The following is a 21,169-nucleotide window of genomic DNA, read 5'->3' on the forward strand; positions in this document are numbered from 1 at the left end:
AATCAGGCTACTTCACGAACCCAAATATTTTCTAAGTGTAAATTGTTGTTTAATACATGTAGAGGTCTACAGATAAAACCGTAGAAAGCTGATCTGTTAAAATCAGCTGATTTTAAGTTCACGTACTGCTCTTTTTCACACATTTCCTAAAAATGTCACATGGAATAATTCTAGTCAACAGAGCCAGAGTCTCAAGATCATACAGGAATATGCAAGATACAGCAGGCATGCTGATGGCTCACCTTAATGAGTGCTATGAGCTATGTTTTTAAGGAGAGGAAGAAGGGAGGGAAAAAAGAAAGGGAGGAGAACGGGTTTGTGTGGACTCATCTGCACTCAGTTTCCTAATCCTGTAATTTAAAGTCAGCGATATATATGCATAAGGTCACTAGCTAGGCTCACACATGCTCATGGGTACAGCTGGGCCCCAAATCTGAGAGAAGCGCATCAATGAAATACATCATAAAGAAATGAACACATTCTTTGCCTGCAAACCATGGCCAGGCTCCATGGAGTTATAAAATCCTGAAATTTATGCTTAAAAATTTTGTGTATATGATATTACATGCAATTTTATAGGGGGAGTCTTTATAACTTTTAGAAGATTCCAAAGAGATGCCCAAGGCCCAACAAAGTTTAAGAAGCCTTGCATTAGAAAAACGAACCAGATGCAAATGGCCTTGTACTGAGACATTTCTTATTTAATATTCAGTGTTCTCTCTGAGAGAGCAAAAGACTCCTAGGTGATTAGCTAGGGTCTTATGTCCTCCTAAAGTAAAATATAAGTCCCTGTTTTTGCCTGTAGAAGGTACTACCATTGCAGATACTTTAAAAATGTATTTACTTTTTCTGCTTCTTATAAATAAACTGAAATGCATGGTGGAAAGCATACCTTCAAATCTGATGTTACCTGTATTTGGTGCTATATTCAGAAACTTCCCCACAGGCCAAGTTTTCATCTAGGTACTTTCTTTCTTCCCTAGATACAGTGAAACACTAGAGTTCAAAATCACAATCTTGGCTCTGCAGCAAATGCTCACTTTCTTAAAGCTGCAAAGTTAGGCAAATGCCAACACTTCAAATAGGGTTCTAGGAGCCTGTGAATTGTCAGGCACAACGATAACTACAGATCCCAATGGAATTATGGTTAGATGGCAGGGGGAAAAATAATGAGGTAAAAATAAATGAGGCGGCTCCCACTGGTTCATAGGATTTTTACTCTCCAAAAGGAAAAGGAAAAGTAAAGCAAACAGAGATCATAAGCTCCTTTAAACTTTCATTGCTCTCCCGACAACATCTCTCTCTTGGTCACGTCCAGCTGTAGCACGGTGTCGTGGCTCCCACGTGCCAGCACAGTGAAAAGATGCCAAGTGCCCTAGGAGCTGTCACAGCTGCCTCGTTAATGGACCTGAAGTTCCAACACCTGAACCAACTCAGGAGGCAAATCCTTGTGTTCAGTACAGGAGAAGCTGATTCTCAGTGACAGCAGCCAGGCAGGGTGGGTGGGGATGGTGGTGATGGATGAGGAACTCCTCGATCAGTAGCATAATGACATTCTAAAAAAATTCACTTTTAAAATTAAATTTGTCAAGGCAAGGGACTGCTTTCCTATTTATTTTGTATCCCATATTTCCTACCTAGCTTTGTATCCTGAGTAACTAGCATAACGCCTGGTACTCAGTAGGTGCTGAATTATTATTTTTTTTTAATTGCATTTTTGCTACTTGCTTTTTTGGGATCACCATTAGATTTTTAGAAAACCACCTGTTTAACTGTGATGCAAAGGCAAACTGCAGCTCTGCACTGTGATAATCTTTGAATTCAAAGAGTCCAAAATAAATCCAAATTAAGCTTTACTATAAATATTAAACCACTTAACAGTCCCAGTTTCAGTATACTAATGGGGCTTTTACATCTATTTTAAGGAAGACAGAGCATAAATTTTTTTGGTATCCATAGGTAAATTAGGTTAGAAGGCAAATTCAAACCAGGCCCTACAGACATCCAATAAATGCAAAGGATGTGTCAAGGAAGGGCAGGTTTACATCTTCACAAGGTTCAGTCAATTTTGCTTCTTATCAATTTAAGGGGGAAAAAAAGGAATTTCTATACATTTCTTGGAGAGGTGAAATCTTAAAACTCAAGACCTCTCAGCATGACTCAATCTCTCAGCATGAAGCTTTAGGTGAGTTTAATGTTTTTTTTGGTTTTTTTTCCAGTTAACCCTCTAAAACCTAATGATAGATTTGAGTTGTATTTATGGCTGTCCTCACGCTGGGCCTCATGCTTGGCCCAAAGGAATATTTAGCAATGGTAAATGCCCAGGAAAACAATTTGGAAGAATCCAACTCTCAATTTTGGTTATATAAACAATGGTGAAGATTACATTAAGCAAACATATATTAAGAAGGAGCATTTTAAATTTTGGAGGCTTAATGTTTAAATGATACACGGGATAGCATCTTCAAAATATTCAGATGGATGAACTTTAGTTAAGAAAGAAGAAACAGGAAAGCATAGCTCAAAGAGGATAAAAAATACCCCGAAGGAATCTACTACTGGATACATGTCAGGAATTATATAAGAGCTCTTCTCTTCTTTGAATATGAATGTATTCAATAGTGGGAACACTGTTTATGTCGAACCTACAAATGCTCCTTTGTCCAAGGAAGTTTCCATCTAATAAATGATCAAGTTATAAACTTTGTTTTCGTTGTGCTAAGCACATCATACTCTATACCCTGGATGCAAAAGGGAAAGGGGCTATCAGATTTTAGGTGGGAGCAATGAACTTCAGTTTTGAGTAGAAGGAGGCATAATTTCAATTACGGAAATACACTGAAAAGAGATTAGATCATCTTAAATGCCTTGCCAGGGTTTGTAAATATTGTTTAAAAAGATAACTTCAAATTCACATTTCAACCTTTTACAGTGTACCCCTAAATACTAAGCAGATCTTTTTATTGCCAAAAAGATAGTGGGAGGAAAAATCCAAATACGGAGAGAAAGAAAAGAGTTTCACCATTACAGTGGGAAGAAAATACAGGTTGAATATGCCTTATTCGGAATGCTTGGGGCCAGAAGAGTTTTGGATTTCAGATGTTTTCAGATTTTGGAATATCTGTATTATATTTACCAGTTGAGCAGCCCTCGCCTGAAAATCCAAAATCAGAGATGCTCCAGTGACCATTTCCTTTGGGCATCATGTCAACACTCACAAAGTTTCAGATTTTGGAGGATTCTGGAGTTCAAATCAGGGATACTCAGCCTGTATTCCTTTCTATGCTTCTCTTTACTAAAACAAAATGTTATTGACAAGTTTAACAGCTTTTGAACCAAAATGTGAAACTTGGTAACTGCTCCTGAGTGAAATTTCCAACCTAAAAAGTCACTTGTAGCCGGGCGCGGTGGCTCACGCCTGTAATCCTAGCACTCTGGGAGGCCGAGGCGGGCAGATTGTTTGAGCTCAGGAGTTCGAGACCAGCCTGAGCAAGAGCGAGACCCCGTCTCTACTAAAAATAGAAAGAAATTATATGGACAGCTAAAAACATATATAGAAAAAATTAGCCGGGCATGGTGGCGCATGCCAGTAGTCCCAGCTACTCGGGAGGCTGAGGCAGAAGGATTGCTTGAGTCGAGGAGTTTGAGGTTGCTGTGAGCTAGGATGATGCCACAGCACTCTAGCCCAGGCAATAGAGTGAGACTCTGTCTCAAAAAAAAAAAAAAAAAAAAAAAGTCACTCATAAGTCAAAATTTCACTGAAAATCAAAAAATTATTATACTTTAAATAAGTATTTACGCACAGCCAGAGAACACTATAACCTATCATTTTAATTCATTACCCATCTCTGTTTTTCACATCAGTGCTATTTGCTGGTCTTTTAATGGCTCCTTAGAAGATTATACAATTGTTCTTTCAGGGGGTTCACCTCAAAGTGGGATCTGCTGCTAAAATACTGACAAATTCATGGCCTCCTTCTTAATCTTCCATGGAGTGATATGTATCATAACTAAGAACCCACGAAGACATGCTCAGATAAAGTGAAAAAGAAATAAAAATTAAAATTAAAAAGATTCTGAAGGTAAAATCGGCTTGTGATGACTTAATCATAGCGTGACATACTCTGAATTCAGGATTTTACTCTTCTTTAGAATACAGAAATTATCATCTTCAGATTTATAACTTTACATTTAAAATTCACCCCTTTGCAGGATGAATTTAAATTCTACAAGTCTGTAAGCCCTTAATTATGACCCTATTTCATTCTTCATTCAGTCGATCAGCATGTGGCACTCTGAGATCAAAACTGTGAGTTCAATTTCCACACAGATCAACTTTGGATATCTTACTGTCAATATAAAAATGCACACACTACTACAGAAGCAACCTGGAGATACTGCTTTGGAGTCAGACAGACCTGAGCTGGAATTCCAACTTGTCCACTATTATCCTTGCAAATCTGGGTCAGTTCCCCAAGCATTCTGAGCCCCAGTCTGCTTGTCTGTAACACGCAGATAATTCACAGCTATTACTCTGAGGTAAGTATTAATTGAAATAGGTGCAAGATGTTTGTAAAGAACTGACAGCAGTGCCACGCATGGAGTGGGCCCTTGACAGGTTTTGGCAGCGATTAAGGGCTTCCTTGCAGTCTGAGGTCAGAGCAGGGCACGAGACGCAGGATGACTTGCAGTGCTAAGAACGAGCTGTCTAGGCAGAGGCTGCTTCTTAGTCTCCCTCCGACTTTACACGCTTTAATATGCGAGGGTGGCCGGGATCCTGGGAGGCTCCGTTCTATATTAAACATTCTCACACACACTGTTTCTGGAAGGGGGGTGACTTTTGTTTTAACCCCTTCCAAAAATAGCTTTCAAACCTAGCAATAAGAATATTGTTGCCTTAACATATGAAGCCATTGGTGTATTTCCCTTGAAACATGGGAGTTCATTGATTTCACTTCTTACCTTTTCGATTTTTTCATCCAGCATTCTGAAGAATTCTTGTTGGCTTTCAGAGATGTGCATGCTGAAAAACAAAGAGCAGTTGAGTGCATATTCCAGTGCTTTCTTAACCCTGGCTCCCTCACATGAAACATGCTGCGTCTCTAAACCGTGGGGCAGACATTTATTGATTGCAGATTTTTCCACTGAAATACTCTGAAGTTATATTAAGGATAAACGTCATTACAGTGATCCTGCAAACGTGTTTCATAACAGTCTATTAGGGCCGATGACTTAAGGAATACAATTTCCTTTCAATGTACAGGTGCTATTTCTAGTGATGTGACCGGGAGCTACATGCCAAATTTTCCTTCAGATACTCATGTGTGATTTCAAAAAAAAAAAAAAAAAAAAAAAAAAGCATGGGCAAGCAGCATATGGCATATTTCAACCCTGTGTGTAACATAAAACAGAAAGTTCGTCCTAGTTATTGCATGGAAATGTGTATTTCACAAAGGTGGTCAGCATCGGCACGATACACAGCTGGCTGCGCAGGTGTGGGCCGGTGGCAAACAAGCTCGCGTCGCCCTGGACGCTTTCTGCACCGACAGCAGCAAATACGCCCATTTGCTGAAACTGAAATTCCACTGGGACGTGGGAGCAAGTCAGGAAACCTGTCTGAGGAGCACGTGCCCTGTTTTTCCACTTGTCCTGGGCCATCCAACAGCCTGCTTGGTGACAGGGTTGACGTGGTTGGTGGGGACGAAACCTAAGAAGGTAAGGAAGGCAGAGATGAATCGCAGATGGGAAGGGCGTGGGGCAGTGTGGGCCCCAGTAGTGACACAGTCTCGCGACAGTCATTTCTACCCAGCACACAGCTGTGGATGCTCCAAGGAGGCTGAGTCTGCTGGGTGACAGAGGCACCACACCGTGTGTCTGTCAGGTGCTGCTAGTGCCTAGCGCTTGCTTCCGTGGGCAGGGCTTGGAGGATGGCTCTGGGGTGGGCTTCAAGTCTCAGTGTGATGAGACCATGTGACACACTCCTTAGCCTGATGCCTTAAGTTTTAGGGGCCCCAGGGAGGGGCACGAGTGACCTGAAACCTTGCAGTCTTCTCGTGACAGATAGAGGAAGTTCTCCCCTGTGTAAAAAACCAAAATTTAAAATCTATGAGCACAATGGTATCATCAGCTCTGAGGGGGGGGGAAAAACATGAAGTAAATATCTGATACCATTAATCAACTTTCACAGTTTACAAAGCACTTTCACACATATCACGCTATTTTGCTGTCCTTTATATGATCATTTAAATAAGGAAAATATTCTGTTTTAGAAACAGGCCCTCTTTTATGGCAGGTTGGGAGGGCAAGGCGGAACCTGGGATGACAGAATACATTAAACTCTCTCTTCTCCGTAGAATGCTGGGCAGAAAATCCATTTTGCGTAGCTGAGTTTTCCCAGATTCCTCATGGCTGTACTTATTTAGGCACCAAAACATTTTTTATTTGAGCCACTGGGGATTCAAATCTTTCTAAACTGCATAGTCTTATAATAGAGGATCTTTCACAAACATTATTTAACTTTCACTTAATAACTAGGGGCCAGTCCCACGATCTTAAATTGCAATACTTTCCCGTACTACTGCGACAGCCAGAGCCACGAGGATGGGGAGAGCTGGCGCTCCCTAAGCAAAACGTCCTCAATCCAGAGCCCACTGTCGAAGCTCTTCTCTCATCTCTTCTTGTCACAGTGGCCTCAGTCCTCTGTCAGCTTTCTTCCCAGTTGCTGCTTCTACGTCATGCTTGGAAATAGCACAGCCAACCCAGTCTGTTAGAGCTATGTCTAAAGTTAGCATCAGCAGACTCCAGGGAGAGCCTGGGGGCTTTCCCGTGGGTGCAGAACGTGAATATTCCGTCACCCACTTTTGCTGCTCACGCACCTTTTGGGCGTCTTCCCTATTCTTGCCCAACCTTTAACAGAGGAGGGACAGCTTTAGGTCCCCGACAGGAAAGGCATGAAGATATACAGGTACCTTAATATAGACAACTAGACAGATAAACTGTGTGTATATAGTTGCCCTGGAATATCTGTTAATTAATTGACAAAGTGCTCACTATTTACATTCGTGCAATTCATGGCCCCTCACAGAGGCGGCACAGCTTGTTAGCACGGGTGATGGGCAGGGCCTCGGAGTCCTCATCTATAAAACCAGCGGGCTATGGTTGATACTAACTTCCATTAACTCCTTTATTTAAATGCCACAACATGAAAACAGCAATGTTGGGTGAGCACTCATACATATGCACATCAGAGGGATGAGAGGCTAAGTTTTAAGTATTAATAAAAGCAACTCTGTGACTGTGTCTGCCATCTCTGTGATCAAGAACGCACTTAACTGCAGCTCGGGGGTCCCTGTCTGTAGCTTGCGACCAAAAGTGCCGGCCAGGAGCCTCAGGATGCACATAAGGCGAAGCAAGCACAAAACTCTCGATGGTTCCAGCTGTGTATCGCCCCATGACACAGAAATGCTCCCTGCTTTTTCTTCCTCTAAGAGCGTCAGAACAGCCCTGCCTGTCTTTGCTGCGTTTCCTAACCCACCGAGAAGTCACACTCCAGACTGAGCCACTCTCTTGCCATCTTGAAATGTGTTCCATGGATTGTGTTAGATGGAAAAGACTGAATGGAAGGCAGAGTTGTTACCGTCGAAGCCTGATGCACCAGGCAGGCTCCTTCAGATAATCTCTGTTGTCACTGCAAGTGTGGCAGATCCCGCAGAGCAGGAAGTGCCCGCGGGAGATCCTAGTCACCTGTGTATCGTCTCAGGTGTGGGGTAACCTGAAAGCATGAAGCTTACTCCTCTGTTCTTCACGGGTTAGTTTCAGAGAGGAGCACAGAAATCTCTTCACCAGGAGCCAGAGACAGAATTTTTACTCTGATGAAATAAATGACCCCTATCAGCTGATTCCCGCCTGGATGAGCACGGGTCCCCTGTTCCCAGGTGGAAACGCTATTGACAGTGGCATCAATGCAAGTGTTTACCTTCGAAAGTACAAGCCGCACTGTGAAAAACTGTCCTTTGGTAACGGCTCAATTCTTACATCCTTTCTGAGGCCCAATTTGGTGACTGTGACCGGGGGAGAGAGGAGGTGGCTTTCTGTCTTTCCTCGAGATATTAGAGAGGGATCACAGAACTGTTTGCGACTTAAGTTTATCGAGGATGAACACCTGTTGCTAAGATTCACTAGCGTTTATTCACAAAAGCCTGTACAGTGGTACCTACTTTAATGAACAGAGCTCAACAATTTCGGTTTTTCCTATTTCTCTCTAATAAAACGCAGCCCTGGGAAACAGAATGCTCTGCCGGAGCCCTTTTGGTGGCCCCTGGTTAGTGCGAGCAAAGCCCCCGTGAGTTAACCCCACACTGGCAACGCCATTCTTCCCGGGACCGTCAGCTTGATGAGACGGGGGATGAGGACACTATGGAATCTTAACGCAAAGTAAGCCAATTAATGAACGGTGGGCACAACGGGCTTTACAGCTAAAAGATACATGGCGTTCATTTTTAGAGGCTTAAAAAAATATAAAGTTTCCAAATAATAAAAACCTAAGCACAAAAATATGAGGAAGTAAAGTCCTAATTCCCTACTATTTTACCCATAAAGGATGGCAAAATATGCCACCCCCAAATCACTTTGGCATAAGGATTATTTTGAATTAAAGGCAACTGAAAAACAGCAGGAGTAGGAGGGGCACTCTGACCCCCTTTTTCTCCAGAAGGTGGGAGAGAAACTTCCCATGTGAATGGTGCCCTCTCTATACCAGGGGGAAAGGGACATTCTCACCACAGAGACAGGGAGTCAGAGCCAAAGGAATTCTGTGCAAACAGCCCTCGTCAAAATAACTCTTACCTTCCTTTGGTCTCCCCATATATTTTAGGTCCCTTTCCACAATTGTCTCTCTTTGTTCAACCTGGTATAAAAGCATGTGGATTTTGTCACTTCTTTGGGTCCTTTCCTATGGGGCTCCCATGTACATGTAAAAACCTGTATGCTTTTCTCCCGTTAATTTGTCTTATGTCAATTTAACTCTCAGGCCCAGGCAGAAACCCTGAGACGGCAGAGGCAAAGTTCTGCCTCCCCTACACTTGCAAAAATGAAGTTCAATTACCCAGTGGGTTCTTGGTAAACCTTGACCTGGACACAGATCCCAGTTATTCTTTATGATCATTATTCTTTTTCAGTTGGACCTCAGGGAAGTAGATTTATCCTGATCCTCATTTTGTGACAGACTCCTACTAGGAGCTCATGCATAGCTTACTTTTATTTATTTCATTAATTATTATTTTTTTTTTTTAAATAGTATATAAGCACCCAGGAAATCAAAACAGAAGCAAGGCCTTGACCACCACTCCAACCCTGTGTGTCCCCACAACCCAATGGGACCGTCACTCCCTCGAGTTCCTTTTATGTAGTTTTAGTGCACCTCTATGTGTGCCTTTAAAAAGTAGTTATTTATTTCAGGTGTTTTCAACTTTGTATTTTTTTTTAGGCACTAAATGAGGTTTATTGAGGAGAGAAAGATAGGATTATAGAGCAGGAACAAGATATAGGTTTACAGAGTTAGAGCAAGACACGTTCGCCACAGAACAACAAACGGGTCCCTTGTACCACAAAAAGTGTGTTTTCAACTTTATAAAGAGTGCATCACACTCTTTGTAATCTTTCAGGACTTACTCTTTCCTTCTAATATCATATTGCTGGGGTCTATCCAGCACTGTGCGCTGCTGCTGTACGTTTGCATAAACTGCTAACAACTGTTCCATTGTGTGAATGTGGTGGAGTTCCTTTACCCAACCTCCCGTTACAGGGCATTCGGGTTGTTAATTATTAAGGCACTCTTATCAAGCGCCAGACAGTGTGATAAGCACTGAGCGGACATTATTTCATTTATTGCCCAGCTCTGTAAGACGGGATTGCTCATTTCCATTCTTCTCTGAGAAAAATGAAACTCGGAGACATTAGGTCACTTGCCTGAGACCACAAAGCCAGTAGAATGTGCTCTACGTGTAGCATCAAATGACAGTGTGAGGATTATCTGCCTTTATGGTGTGGGACTGTCCTTCTACTCATGGGGAAAAAAGAATTCTCATCTTATTTTATAGCTCTGTATAGTAAATGATGGTTGCCTTGATCTATATGTCAGCAAGTAGGAAAAGTAAAATTCTTCTCTTGGCCCTCCAGAAAGATTTCTTAATTGAATTCCAAGCATCTAAGGTTCTGATTCACAGTTTAAAATAAACACACACACACACACACACACACACACACACGCACACATGCTGCTATGTGGAAAACAGAGAATTTTCTTCACAATTTTAATGTAAACACATGAACCAATTTAATAAACTTCTCTGAAAGCTTCAGCACACGCCAGTTTGGGAAGTGTGCTGCTTCTGGGTGTCCACGTTAAATAAGCATTTTTTTCTAACAGAAAAGAGAAATTCTCCTCCATTCAATCTCCCCTTATAAGTCAGAGATAAGGGAAGCATTTAAACGTAGCATATTTGACATGGCTTGGATGAAAAGGCAATTTGGCTGTACCAGATATCTGTTGTCCCCAAAAGTAGATAAAGTGGATCGAAGTGACTAGCAGTGACGTGGACTGGGAAGATTGTGGTAATAGCACAACATTCACCTAAGGGTGAAAAAATTGGACGCATCATTACACTGACTTTGTAAATGATAAGTGGATTTCAAAGTGTCCAGTTTTCTTTGAAAGTGATAACTAAATCACTGAACATATTACCTACCCTGCGTTATCCTAAGTGCCATGCCTTAGAGGCCATGTCCTTAGCAATTCCACAGACACTGAGCCAGGTTACAGTGATTATGAAGAAGGTTATTTTTGCCTCAATTTTCTGGAAGAGCCAGAGATAACATAACTTCTTCTGCTAATGATTTTGACTTATGGGGCCATTAATACATATATGTAATAGGTTAATTTATTTTGGGGTGGGGGATGACAGTGTCAAATGTACCAGTGTCATTGGTACCCTCAGAGAATTTGTTTGCATTTAAGTGGACACCACAATAGAGATTTGTAGCCTCTGGGACAACAGAGCCTCTGTGAAAAAAGGAAACGATAACTTAAAAATTCACACAAAGTACATTTTATCATCCAAGTGGAGTCAGTCCTAGAACAAGCTAGAAAACTACTCATTATTGTTTTTAACTTTTTCAAATGCATTCCCTTTTTAAATAAAATGTTTACGGATGGTCATCTATTGGTAATCAGCAATTGTATTTTCAAGTACCTACTACAAGTGAGGAAATGTACTAGGTACTATAGACATCCTCATGGGATACAATCTTTTTTTTCCAGGTTAAGAACTTTTTTATTTTTTCTTATTTTCTTTTAAACTTTCCAGTTGTGAAAAACACAACACATAGAAAACATATAATATTATTTGGGCATTTTTGAATAATGATAATTAAAGGAACACTTATGTAATTGTGATTAAGAAACAGGGCCTCTGGTCTCATGATCTTCCATCTAGTCAGAAAGAACCACTATTCTGAATTCATTGCCTTGCTTTTCTTTCCTGTTTTCCCGTTTACTTGTGCACAACACGTTGCTCGGTTCTGCCTGTTGCTGCACTTTATACGAATGGCACCATGTGTAGGCACACAGTGCCACTCCCTCTGCGGCCTCACCATCACATTCATGGACCCCTCTATCCTGACACGTGTAGCTATAGGGCACTCGTTTCCACTGACGTGCAGCACTCCCGTCATAGGAAGATGCCACAGCTTTGCCATCTATTATACTTTTCATGGCCATTTGGGTTTGACCTTCAAGAGCTCTGAGAACGCGTGTAAACAATGCTGCTATGGACATTTCAAGATACGTCTCTTGGTACAAATGTTACAAGAGTCTCTCGAGGGTACATGCCCGAGAGTGGACGTGCTGGGGATGAAGTGTGCCTAGGTTCAGTTCTACTAGATAATGCAAATTATTTTCCAGATTGTAGCTGTTTACAGTCCCACCAGCAGGAGTTAAGGGTGTCTGCTGTTCCACATCCTCGTCAACCTTTTGTGCCACTACAATTCTAAATTTTTGCCAATCTGGTGGTGTGAAATGGCATTTTTTTTCATATATATTAGCCATTCGTGTTTCCTCTTCAGTTAAATGGTGGATTATATGTTTAGCTGGTTTTTCTATGGGTTCCCTGTCTTTTATCTAGTGATTCATAGAATTACTTTATATATTCTCAAAACCCAACTACTGTCAATTATATGTATTATAAATATCTTCCCCCATTTTATGATCTTTTACTCTCTCATGGAGTGTTTAATTTTAAGCAGTCATATTAATTAATAATTTTCCTTAAGATCTGCATCCTTTGTGTCTTATTCAGAATTCTTCCCTACCCCATGGTCATGGTGATAATCCTCATTTTCTTCTAACTGGCCTGCAGTCAGCTTTGCCAGGTATTATATCTGTCTTCTTTATTCTGTTCTTACACGAAACCACACTGTCTCAATTACAAAATAAGTCTGTGTTATATTGTAGGCAAAATGGAACTCACTCTGAAAACATATTTACCTTTGAAAACAATAACAGTTGTCCCTCAGGATCTGTGGGGGCTTGGTTCCTGGACACCCCTGCAGATACCAAAATCTGCAGATGCTCAAGTCCCTGCTATAAAACGGTGTAGTGTTTGCACATAACCCCCACACGTCCTCCCCATATACATTGAATCGTCTCTAGATTATTTATCGTAACAATACAATGTCTACACATCGCTTCATTCACAGGGATTCAACACAGTACTCGGCACGTGGCAAATTCAAATTTTGCTTTTTGGAACTCCGTGGAATTATTTTTTTTGCTGAATATTTTTGAACCACAGTTGGTTGAATACGCAGATGCTGAATCCACAGATATATGGAGGGCTGGCTGTATAAGGAAAACAGGAACTAGGACTTACTTTGCTCTGGGTTGATGAACTAATCCCGGAACCTCTTTATTAGTTTTAAGTCTTACATTTGAGCTGGCACTTTTTTCCTGAAACACATAAGCACACACATGTAAAAGGCAAGATTAGAATCCACAATTAAATCATAGCATGAGTTTTCATCACAGAAATGTTAGATCTGTCTGGGGCCCTATCCCACAGCTGGTCACCTCCCAGGGACCTAAGTCCTTGCAGAGATGTTGCACAGTACAGGTAGAACCTGTTAAGCATTTTAACTTGGAACATCGCGATGAAAAGAGGAATCAGCTTTATAACAGTTACGACTCTGTTTAGAAAACAATGTGTAGTTAATGTTTAATTTTTTAACTCTAATAGTAACTCTAATCAAAGAACAGAGGACTCAGTGTCAAAAGGAGCAGCCACAGTACAATTGCAGCCACTGTGTACTTGCCCAGGTTCAAAGACTTCCGTGCATTTTATTTGCAAAAGACAAACTGCAGTGACTGAAACATAGTTTACCCAAGACCCCACCTGTGATAGGGACAGGAACATGCCTAAAAATAATGACTATTTCCAGTCCACAATAAATACTGGGATTTAATTCAATCCAATTAATAAAATTCCATACTAGCCTGTGTTCAAGAAACACTTCTTTTTGGCTTTTAGCCTGACCCATTTTCTTCTTCCCAATATACTAGCCACGTGGGAAAGAAATACTCCTGTATCTTAAAATGCCAGTACATTAGTAAGGACTCTATCCCAATACTACTACTGTTCTGAGTTTTCGCAGCTTTATCTTTAAAAAGATATTCAAGGTGCCTTATAATTTTCTCATAAAACATATCCCCAAACGGAAAGGGAAGATCATTCTAAACCTATTTAATAGGTGACTATATACACTCAAGGAACCTGAGGTGTGGCCATTATGAAAGACCAAGTCCAGGGCAGGGAATAAAAACTACCTGGGCCAATCCAACATTCTCACCACAGCAGAGTGATGTGAGATGACACAGAAAACAGGTCCCCAAATGAACTCTTTTCAGTTCCTATTTCTCCTAGGACAGCAGAAGCCATTTAAGTCAGTGAAACTATAATGATTTACATGCTCTGGTTGTTATTAACTGTCGAACATGAGCTTATCTGCATTACATTAGTGCTCTAAAAAACGTGGCAATTTTGTTTGTGTTCTTCTAGGAAAAGAAACAATCATTCTAATTCTCTTGCAGATTATCTTATCTTCCTTACCTTACACTAAACTTAAGAATGTTTTCATGAACATTTAAGAAGCGTAAAATATATACTGTTCTGTCTGCTAGTGAATAGCAGACAAATCGTCTTATCTTTTACAAAACAGGTGGAGAAACTAGAAAAGTTTAATGCACCAGCTCCAGAAGGGCAGGGCCCACGTCCTCTCTTTACCACGGGGTCCATGGGGCAAAGGGCTGGGCACTTCATGGGAGGCACTCGGCAAATACTGGTGAATGAATAAACAAAGTCAACAAGTGAAGAGTTTCCCTTTAGAAGTCAGAGGTAAAAATGGCACAAATGTAGTCTCTCTGCAGGACTGAAGATATAAATTCCTTCCAAGTTGGTCATTTTCTACTTTAAACTTTATGTCTTCTTAGATTAAACCCTGAGAATGGACATATATGATAGGACAAACCCTCACCCCTTTTCTCTATTCACATAATTTCCCAGACTCTCTGAGCTTAAAATGATAGACCGTAATTTTAAGCATTTCTGAGGCAGGAAATTGATTTCTAATTCTATGAATACAAATGCTATACAATGGCAGGTTGTTCCTATTCAATTTATTAAACTGTACCCTTCAAAAGGACATTGCCTCACCAAATCTTTCTTAAGAACCCATTCTTGTTTGCTAAGTAAAGAATGGACCCCCAAACGACAGGGGCTCAGTGGACAGGCAGGAGAGAGCAAGCAAGCCCTCCGCAGTACGCCACTCAGGCGCGGACACCCAGGGCCCAAAGTGAGGCAGGGGCAAAAGGAGCAAGAGCAGCTGCAGATTTCCTGGTCTAAATGTGTAATTACAAAAATCTATCATGCATTTATAATATGTTTGTTCTTTTGTAAATTACCACTCACCAAGACCAATACCAACTCACTGATCACTTACTGTAAGTCAGGTGCTATTCTAAGCAATTTACATAAATTAATTCATTTTAATGTTCAAAGGTATTTATACATATTAACTCATTTTTATGCCTATAATACCTCTGTGAGATAGGTACCATTTTTATCTCCGCTTTATAGATGAACAAGCAGAGGCAGAGGGAGGTGAAGTACTTACCTGAGACCATTCAAGTCATAAGTGGTAACACTGGGATTTGAAACCAAGCAGTTTGGCTCCAAAGTCCATGTTATTGGCCTCTAGGCCAGCATTTCTCAAACTTTAACATCATGACCCATTTACATATAATCTCCAAATTTTGCCTCATTTCATTATATCACATGAAGAAAATCACATTTGTTAAATTCACGATCCATCTTACCAGAAAACTATTGACTGAAGCTATCAATCTCATGATGGGAGGTAAAACTTTTGCAAAATTCTAGTTTTTTGTTTAAAGCTGGAATTTATCACTGGCAACAAATATTATTGTCTATTATTTTCCTTAAAGTAACAGGCTCTCTTCATTCTTTTTTTAAGAAAATGATTTGCCAAACACCAGGTCTGAATATCCGTAATATATCTGCCAGGTTTTTGTTTTTGTTTTTGTTTTTTCTTAAGTAGACATAGTGTTCCATAAAAAACAACTGCTAGTTCAGCTTGCAAGTCAATCAGCTGCAGAAGTGCTTTTCCTTGTGATGACCATCTTACTCGGGTATGCAGAAGAAATGCTTTATGCGTACTTCCCATTTCATCACATGGACTATTAAAAAGATATGCAACCAAGACACAAGATTTAATGAAATAATTTTCACTGCTTCATCAAGGGTATTCATAAGTGAAAATGGAATTTATTTTTCTACTGTGAGTCCATGGTGGTGGAGAATTTGATGACTACCAATAGCGTTTGACGCTAATGCCTTGATTTAGGCTGAGGGACCAGCAGTTTAACCTACTGTTGCTCTCGCACCATCCGTGCAAATGTCAACACAGTGAAAAAGGCAAGTAGCTTCTTAGCACTTGATATTATTAAGAAAATGACTCCAAGAGCTCCCTGAGGAAGTCTCAGGGACTTCCAGGGGTCTGCAGACCACACTTTGGCTATAGTGCCTGTCTTTTTTGCATGGAAAAGAATTCTCCATTATTTAAGTATGATATATGCTGTATTTAAAAAAATATTTAACAGCCATTTATAGAGGTAAAGTTTACATTCTATAAAAGTCTACCATTATATTAATAACTATATTATTAAATGATGTTAGTAAATATACAGAGCTGAGCAATCATCACCACAATCCAGTTTTAACATAGTGTCATCATCCTAAAAAGTTTCCTTATAACCATTTGCAGTTAATCCCTGTTCTCATCTGTAGCCCTGGCAACCACAGATCTGCTTTCTGTCTCTAGAAATTTGCCTTTTCTAGATTCATATAAATGGAATCATATAATATGTAGCCTTTTGTGTCTGGCATTTTTCACTTGGCATAATGTTTTTAAGGTTCATCCATGTTGTAGCATTTATCAGTATTTCATTAATTTTCATTGCTAAATAATATTCCAATGCATGGATATACATTTTGTTTATCCATTCACCACTGGATGGACACTGGCATTGTTTTCCGTTTGTGGCTATTATGAATAATGCTGCTTTGAACATTCGCATGTAAGTCTTTTTGTGTGGACATATGTTTTTATTTCTCTTAGGCAGATTTCTAGGAGTGGAATTGCTAGATCATATAATAACTTTATGCTGCACTATTAAAGACATTCCAAACTGTTTTCCAAGGTGGCTGTGCCGTTTTGCATTCCTACCAATGCACGATGGTTCCAGTTTCTCCACGTCCCCCCACCAACACTTGGTATTGTCTTTTTTCAATTATTGCCATTCTAGTGGGTGTGTAGTGGTGTCTCATTATGGACTTCATTTATTTTAAAAACGTAACTTTTTAAAGGCTTGTTTCTATTTATTTATTTATTTTTATTTCAGCATATTACGGGGTACAAATGCTTAGGTTACACATGCTGCCTTTGCCCCACCCGAGTCAGAGCTTCAAGCATGTCCATCCCCCAGACGGTGCGCACCGCACCCATTAGGTGTGAATATACCCATCCTCTCCTCCCCCCTCCCACCTGCCCAACACCCGATGAATGTCACTACTATATGTGCACTTAAGTGTTGGTCAAATTAAGTCAGTTAATACCAACTTGATGGTGAGTACATATGGTGGTTGTTCTTCCATTCTTGTGGTACTTCACTTAGTAGAATGGGCTCCAGCTCTATCCAGGATAATATAAGAGGTGCTAGATCACCATTGTTTTCTGTGGCTGAGTAGAACTCCATGGTATACATATACCACATTTTATTAATCCACTCATGTACTGACAGGCACTTGGGTTGTTTCCACATCTTTGCAATTGTGAATTGTGCTGCCATAAACAGTCTAGTGCAGATGTCTTTTTTATAGAATGTCTTTTGTTCCTTTGGGTAGATGCCCAGTAATGGGATTGCTGGATCAAAATGATAGTTCTACTTGTAACTCTTTGAGGTATCTCCATGTTACTTTCCACAGGGGTTACACTAGTTTGCAGTCCCACCAGCAGTATATGAGTGTTCCTATCTCTCTGCATCCACGCCAACATTTATTGTTTTGGGGACTATTTGATAAAGGCTGTTCTCACTGGAGATAAGGGATATCTCATTGTGGTTTTGATTTGCATTTCCCTGATGATTAGAGATGTTTAGCATTTTTTCATAAGTTTATTGGCCATTAGTCTGTCTTTTGAAAAGTTTCTGTTCATATCCTTTGCCCAGTTTTTGATAGAGTTGTTTGATTTTTTCTTGCTGATTTTCCTGAGTTCTGTATAGATTCTAGTTACCAGCCCTTTATCAGATGTGTAGCATGCGAATATTTTCTCCCATTCTGTAGGTTGTCTGTTTGCTCTCGTGATAGTTTCCTTGGCTGTGCAGAAGCTTTTTAATTTGATCAGGTCCCATTTATTTATTTTTGTTGTTGCTGTGATTGCCTTTGGGGTCTTCTTCATAAATTCTTTGGCCTAAGGCTTGTTTTTATATTTCTCCATATCCCCCAGAAAGCTTCCCCAAGTAAAATGGAAACATTTTACTTGGGAGCAACTTATTGGTTGGCTGCTTTTGCATAAAGAAGTCAGTTTTATATTTGTTTATAAACATTTAACTTCTGCTTTGGGATTTGTTTGTTGAGGAAGGGGAGGTTTAAAGAAATTTTTCTACTTAAAAAAAAAGAGGAATAAGCAAACAACAGGGCTGGAGGAAGGAGGAGGAAGAGGAGAGAGCAGCGGAGACATGTGGTTCACTATTAGAAGCAGCTCAGACGAAGCAGACCCAACAGAGGGGGCTGACAGCCGGGCAACGTCTGGGGAGCCCCAGAAATAGGAAAAGAGAATTAAATTGGGAGATGATGGAAGAGGTAACTAAGATACTGTTTCCCTGAGCAAGAAAAAGCTATTTTAATGGTATTTGACTCTTGTAAACTAAGTACTGTACCTAAAATAAACTGAGACCAACTGAGACTGAGATGAAGCCATTTGAAAGGGCCCCCAACAGGCAGTTTGCTTTTCATGACCTGTCCTCACTTGCACCAGAACCATCTGGAATGCTTGTTAAAATGCAGACACCCAGGCCCCACTCAAGACACGCTGAGAGTGAGTGTCTGTGATTGAAGCCCAGGAATCTAAATTTTAAACAAGAGTCCTAGGTGATTCTTAGCTTAAAAAAGTTTGAGAACTTCTGTGTCGGAGAAGAGATACCTTCAGACTTCGTGTTTCCCCATTTGGCCTCCGCAGAGCAGTTTTCAGCCTGAGCCCTGGGTCAGCCATGAGACCCACCAGACCAGCAGCCCGTTTCATTGTTTTATACTCAGGGGCTCCATCGGTTGGAAAAAGCACCCATTTCTCAAAAACGTTTGCAAACTACTGTCAGGTAGTGACAGGTTTATTTAAACAGCAAATCAAAACAGTTTTTTCCTCTACTTGGAATAATTCTATTTCTTTATGAACACAACACGCTTGTCAGTGTCTGGAGTAAACCTGTCACTCTCTTCTTAGGGTCTCTGACGCTGAAGACGGTCAAACCAACTGTCTGCTGCTGCTGCTGCAAGCTCCCCAGTCCCTGGGTGGCATGTCCCTAATGGAAAGTGAGACTAGCAAGAGGAACAGACCCCTTCTTTAAAGCACTCCCTCAAACCTCACCTCCTTAACACTGAAGGAAGCGACGCACGTGTTCAGGATTCTGCTAGAAAGCACCATTTGCAAGGGATGGAACTTCTTTTCTCTTGTCACTTCTTTGCCCTTTTTGTCCCACTTGGTCTGAGAGGACTGTGGCCCTAAAAGGTTCCCTTTCCAAATTGGTTCTGGGTTGGAAATCTGGGGGAGGAGTCTCATTTTCTTTTTCGGGGCCCAGCAGTGGAAAGTTCTGTATTCTAGAGAAATCCCAGGGGCCAGATGGATGCAGGAAGCTGGAGGCCTGGAGAAAAGCAGTGGGGATTACAGTACTAGCTCCCAGGACTGCTAATGAGGGTCCCACAGAGAGAAGACACAGAAGTACTAAATAGGAACTTTCAAGGAGTTTGCCCCTACACACAGACCATGTCTGCACGTGTAGACATTTGAAGCACTGCATTTTAGAAAGTACATGAAAGCTAGAAAAAGAAAATACTTTGAAAACTATAATCAGGAGATTTTGGGGGGTGGTACACACACATTTTAAAAATAGGACCACATTTGGCTATAAAATAAATAGGGTAAATTATGCTAGCTTTTGGGGGAGTAACCCATAGGACGTAATCTCTAAGAAAACAATCTTATATTTGATTTCTCAAGTGGTATCAACATGAGGTAGGACACTGTCTCCTTTGAATACAAAGGAATTTTAATACAAAGGAATTTTATCTTCTATTTGATGAATGATGCTGATCAAATGAGCCACTTTCACTCTATCAGAATTTCTGGATGTTTATGGATGGGAAGATTCAAACCGCCAAATTCAACAGCTTGGGCTACCACTATCATTATAATTACATGAAGTCAATATTTCCATTACAATTACCTGCCCATGGAGATTATTAGAATTATTAATATTTTGTTAGAATTATTTAGTAGTGACAAAGTTGGCATGTAAACGCTCAGCTTTTTGGAACTCCTTTTTCTAGAAATTAAAATATAGCCATGTGTCTTATTTTATATTAAGCAAACATGAAGTGGGGCAAATCAGTTTTAAAGCACCTAGTATTTTTGACAAAGTTGCTTCTCAAGGTAGATTGGGAACATTAAAAATAATCTTTAAAAAGTAAACAGAGTTGTAACCAACAAATTTAGAACAAAGTCATGAAGTCACCATGTCAGTAATCAAAGGAAACAAGCTATAATCTTATAAATTCCACTGGGAATTAAAGTTAAAGATATTTCAGAAAGATAATATACCTCCAACATTTTTGAAATAATTATTTCATACACATGTAGAGAACCAACTAATTTGGAAGAACCATATTCAATTTTTGTCCAAGATGCTTGTATCAGTTAGGATACGGTAGGTTATGCTGTAGTAAAAAAATAACCCCCAATGTCAGTAGTTTAATAAAACACAAGTTTATCTCTTGCACATGCTACATGTCCAGCACAGGCTGCAGGATGGCTCTGCTCAATCTGGTTACTCAGAGACTCAGGCTAATGGAGGCCCCATGTCAACATGTGCTTTCAGACACCATGGCTGGAGCTGAGCAAAGGGTGAATGATCATATTTACTTGGCCAGAGCATGTCACAGGAAACATACCTTGATTCAAGAGAGTGGAGAAAATACAATACTACTATGCTTGGAAGGAGGAGAACTGGAATATTTATGGATAGCCCTAATGATGACCGTGATGCTAATTTAAAAATATATATGTATTCTTTTATTTATTGTTTATTTATTTATATATAGGAATAAGAACTCCTCATCAAATGTATGTATTCTTGATCACAGAACTACCTAACATTAATCACAGAGATCTCCCCTTCTGTGTAGTCTGATGTGCAACTTTGTCAAGTATCTTATTTGTACTAATATATGTGCGTTTCATACGAATATGCAAAAAAACTTTATTGAAAGCT

The 21,169-nt window shown here is 40.2% G+C and overlaps 1 protein-coding gene across 2 annotated transcripts in view; it reads right to left on the reverse strand.

Moving 5' to 3' along the window:
• Positions 1-21,169, reverse strand: part of C27H1orf21 (chromosome 27 C1orf21 homolog) — a 222,691-nt gene that overhangs the window by 22,575 nt on the left and 178,947 nt on the right. For both annotated transcript variants that reach the window (XR_011231536.1, XM_069459308.1), the window contains exons 4-5: positions 12,927-13,003; positions 4,963-5,023 (exon numbers count right to left, since the gene is read on the reverse strand). Coding sequence is in view for 1 of the 2 variants with exons in the window: in XM_069459308.1 (XP_069315409.1) it covers positions 4,963-5,023; positions 12,927-13,003 (138 nt within the window). In the remaining variant the exon portion in view is untranslated. The remainder of the gene's footprint in view (positions 1-4,962; positions 5,024-12,926; positions 13,004-21,169) is intronic.

The sequence above is a fragment of the Eulemur rufifrons genome, chromosome 27 (assembly GCF_041146395.1).
Source record: "Eulemur rufifrons isolate Redbay chromosome 27, OSU_ERuf_1, whole genome shotgun sequence".
Lineage (NCBI taxonomy): Eukaryota > Metazoa > Chordata > Mammalia > Primates > Lemuridae > Eulemur > Eulemur rufifrons.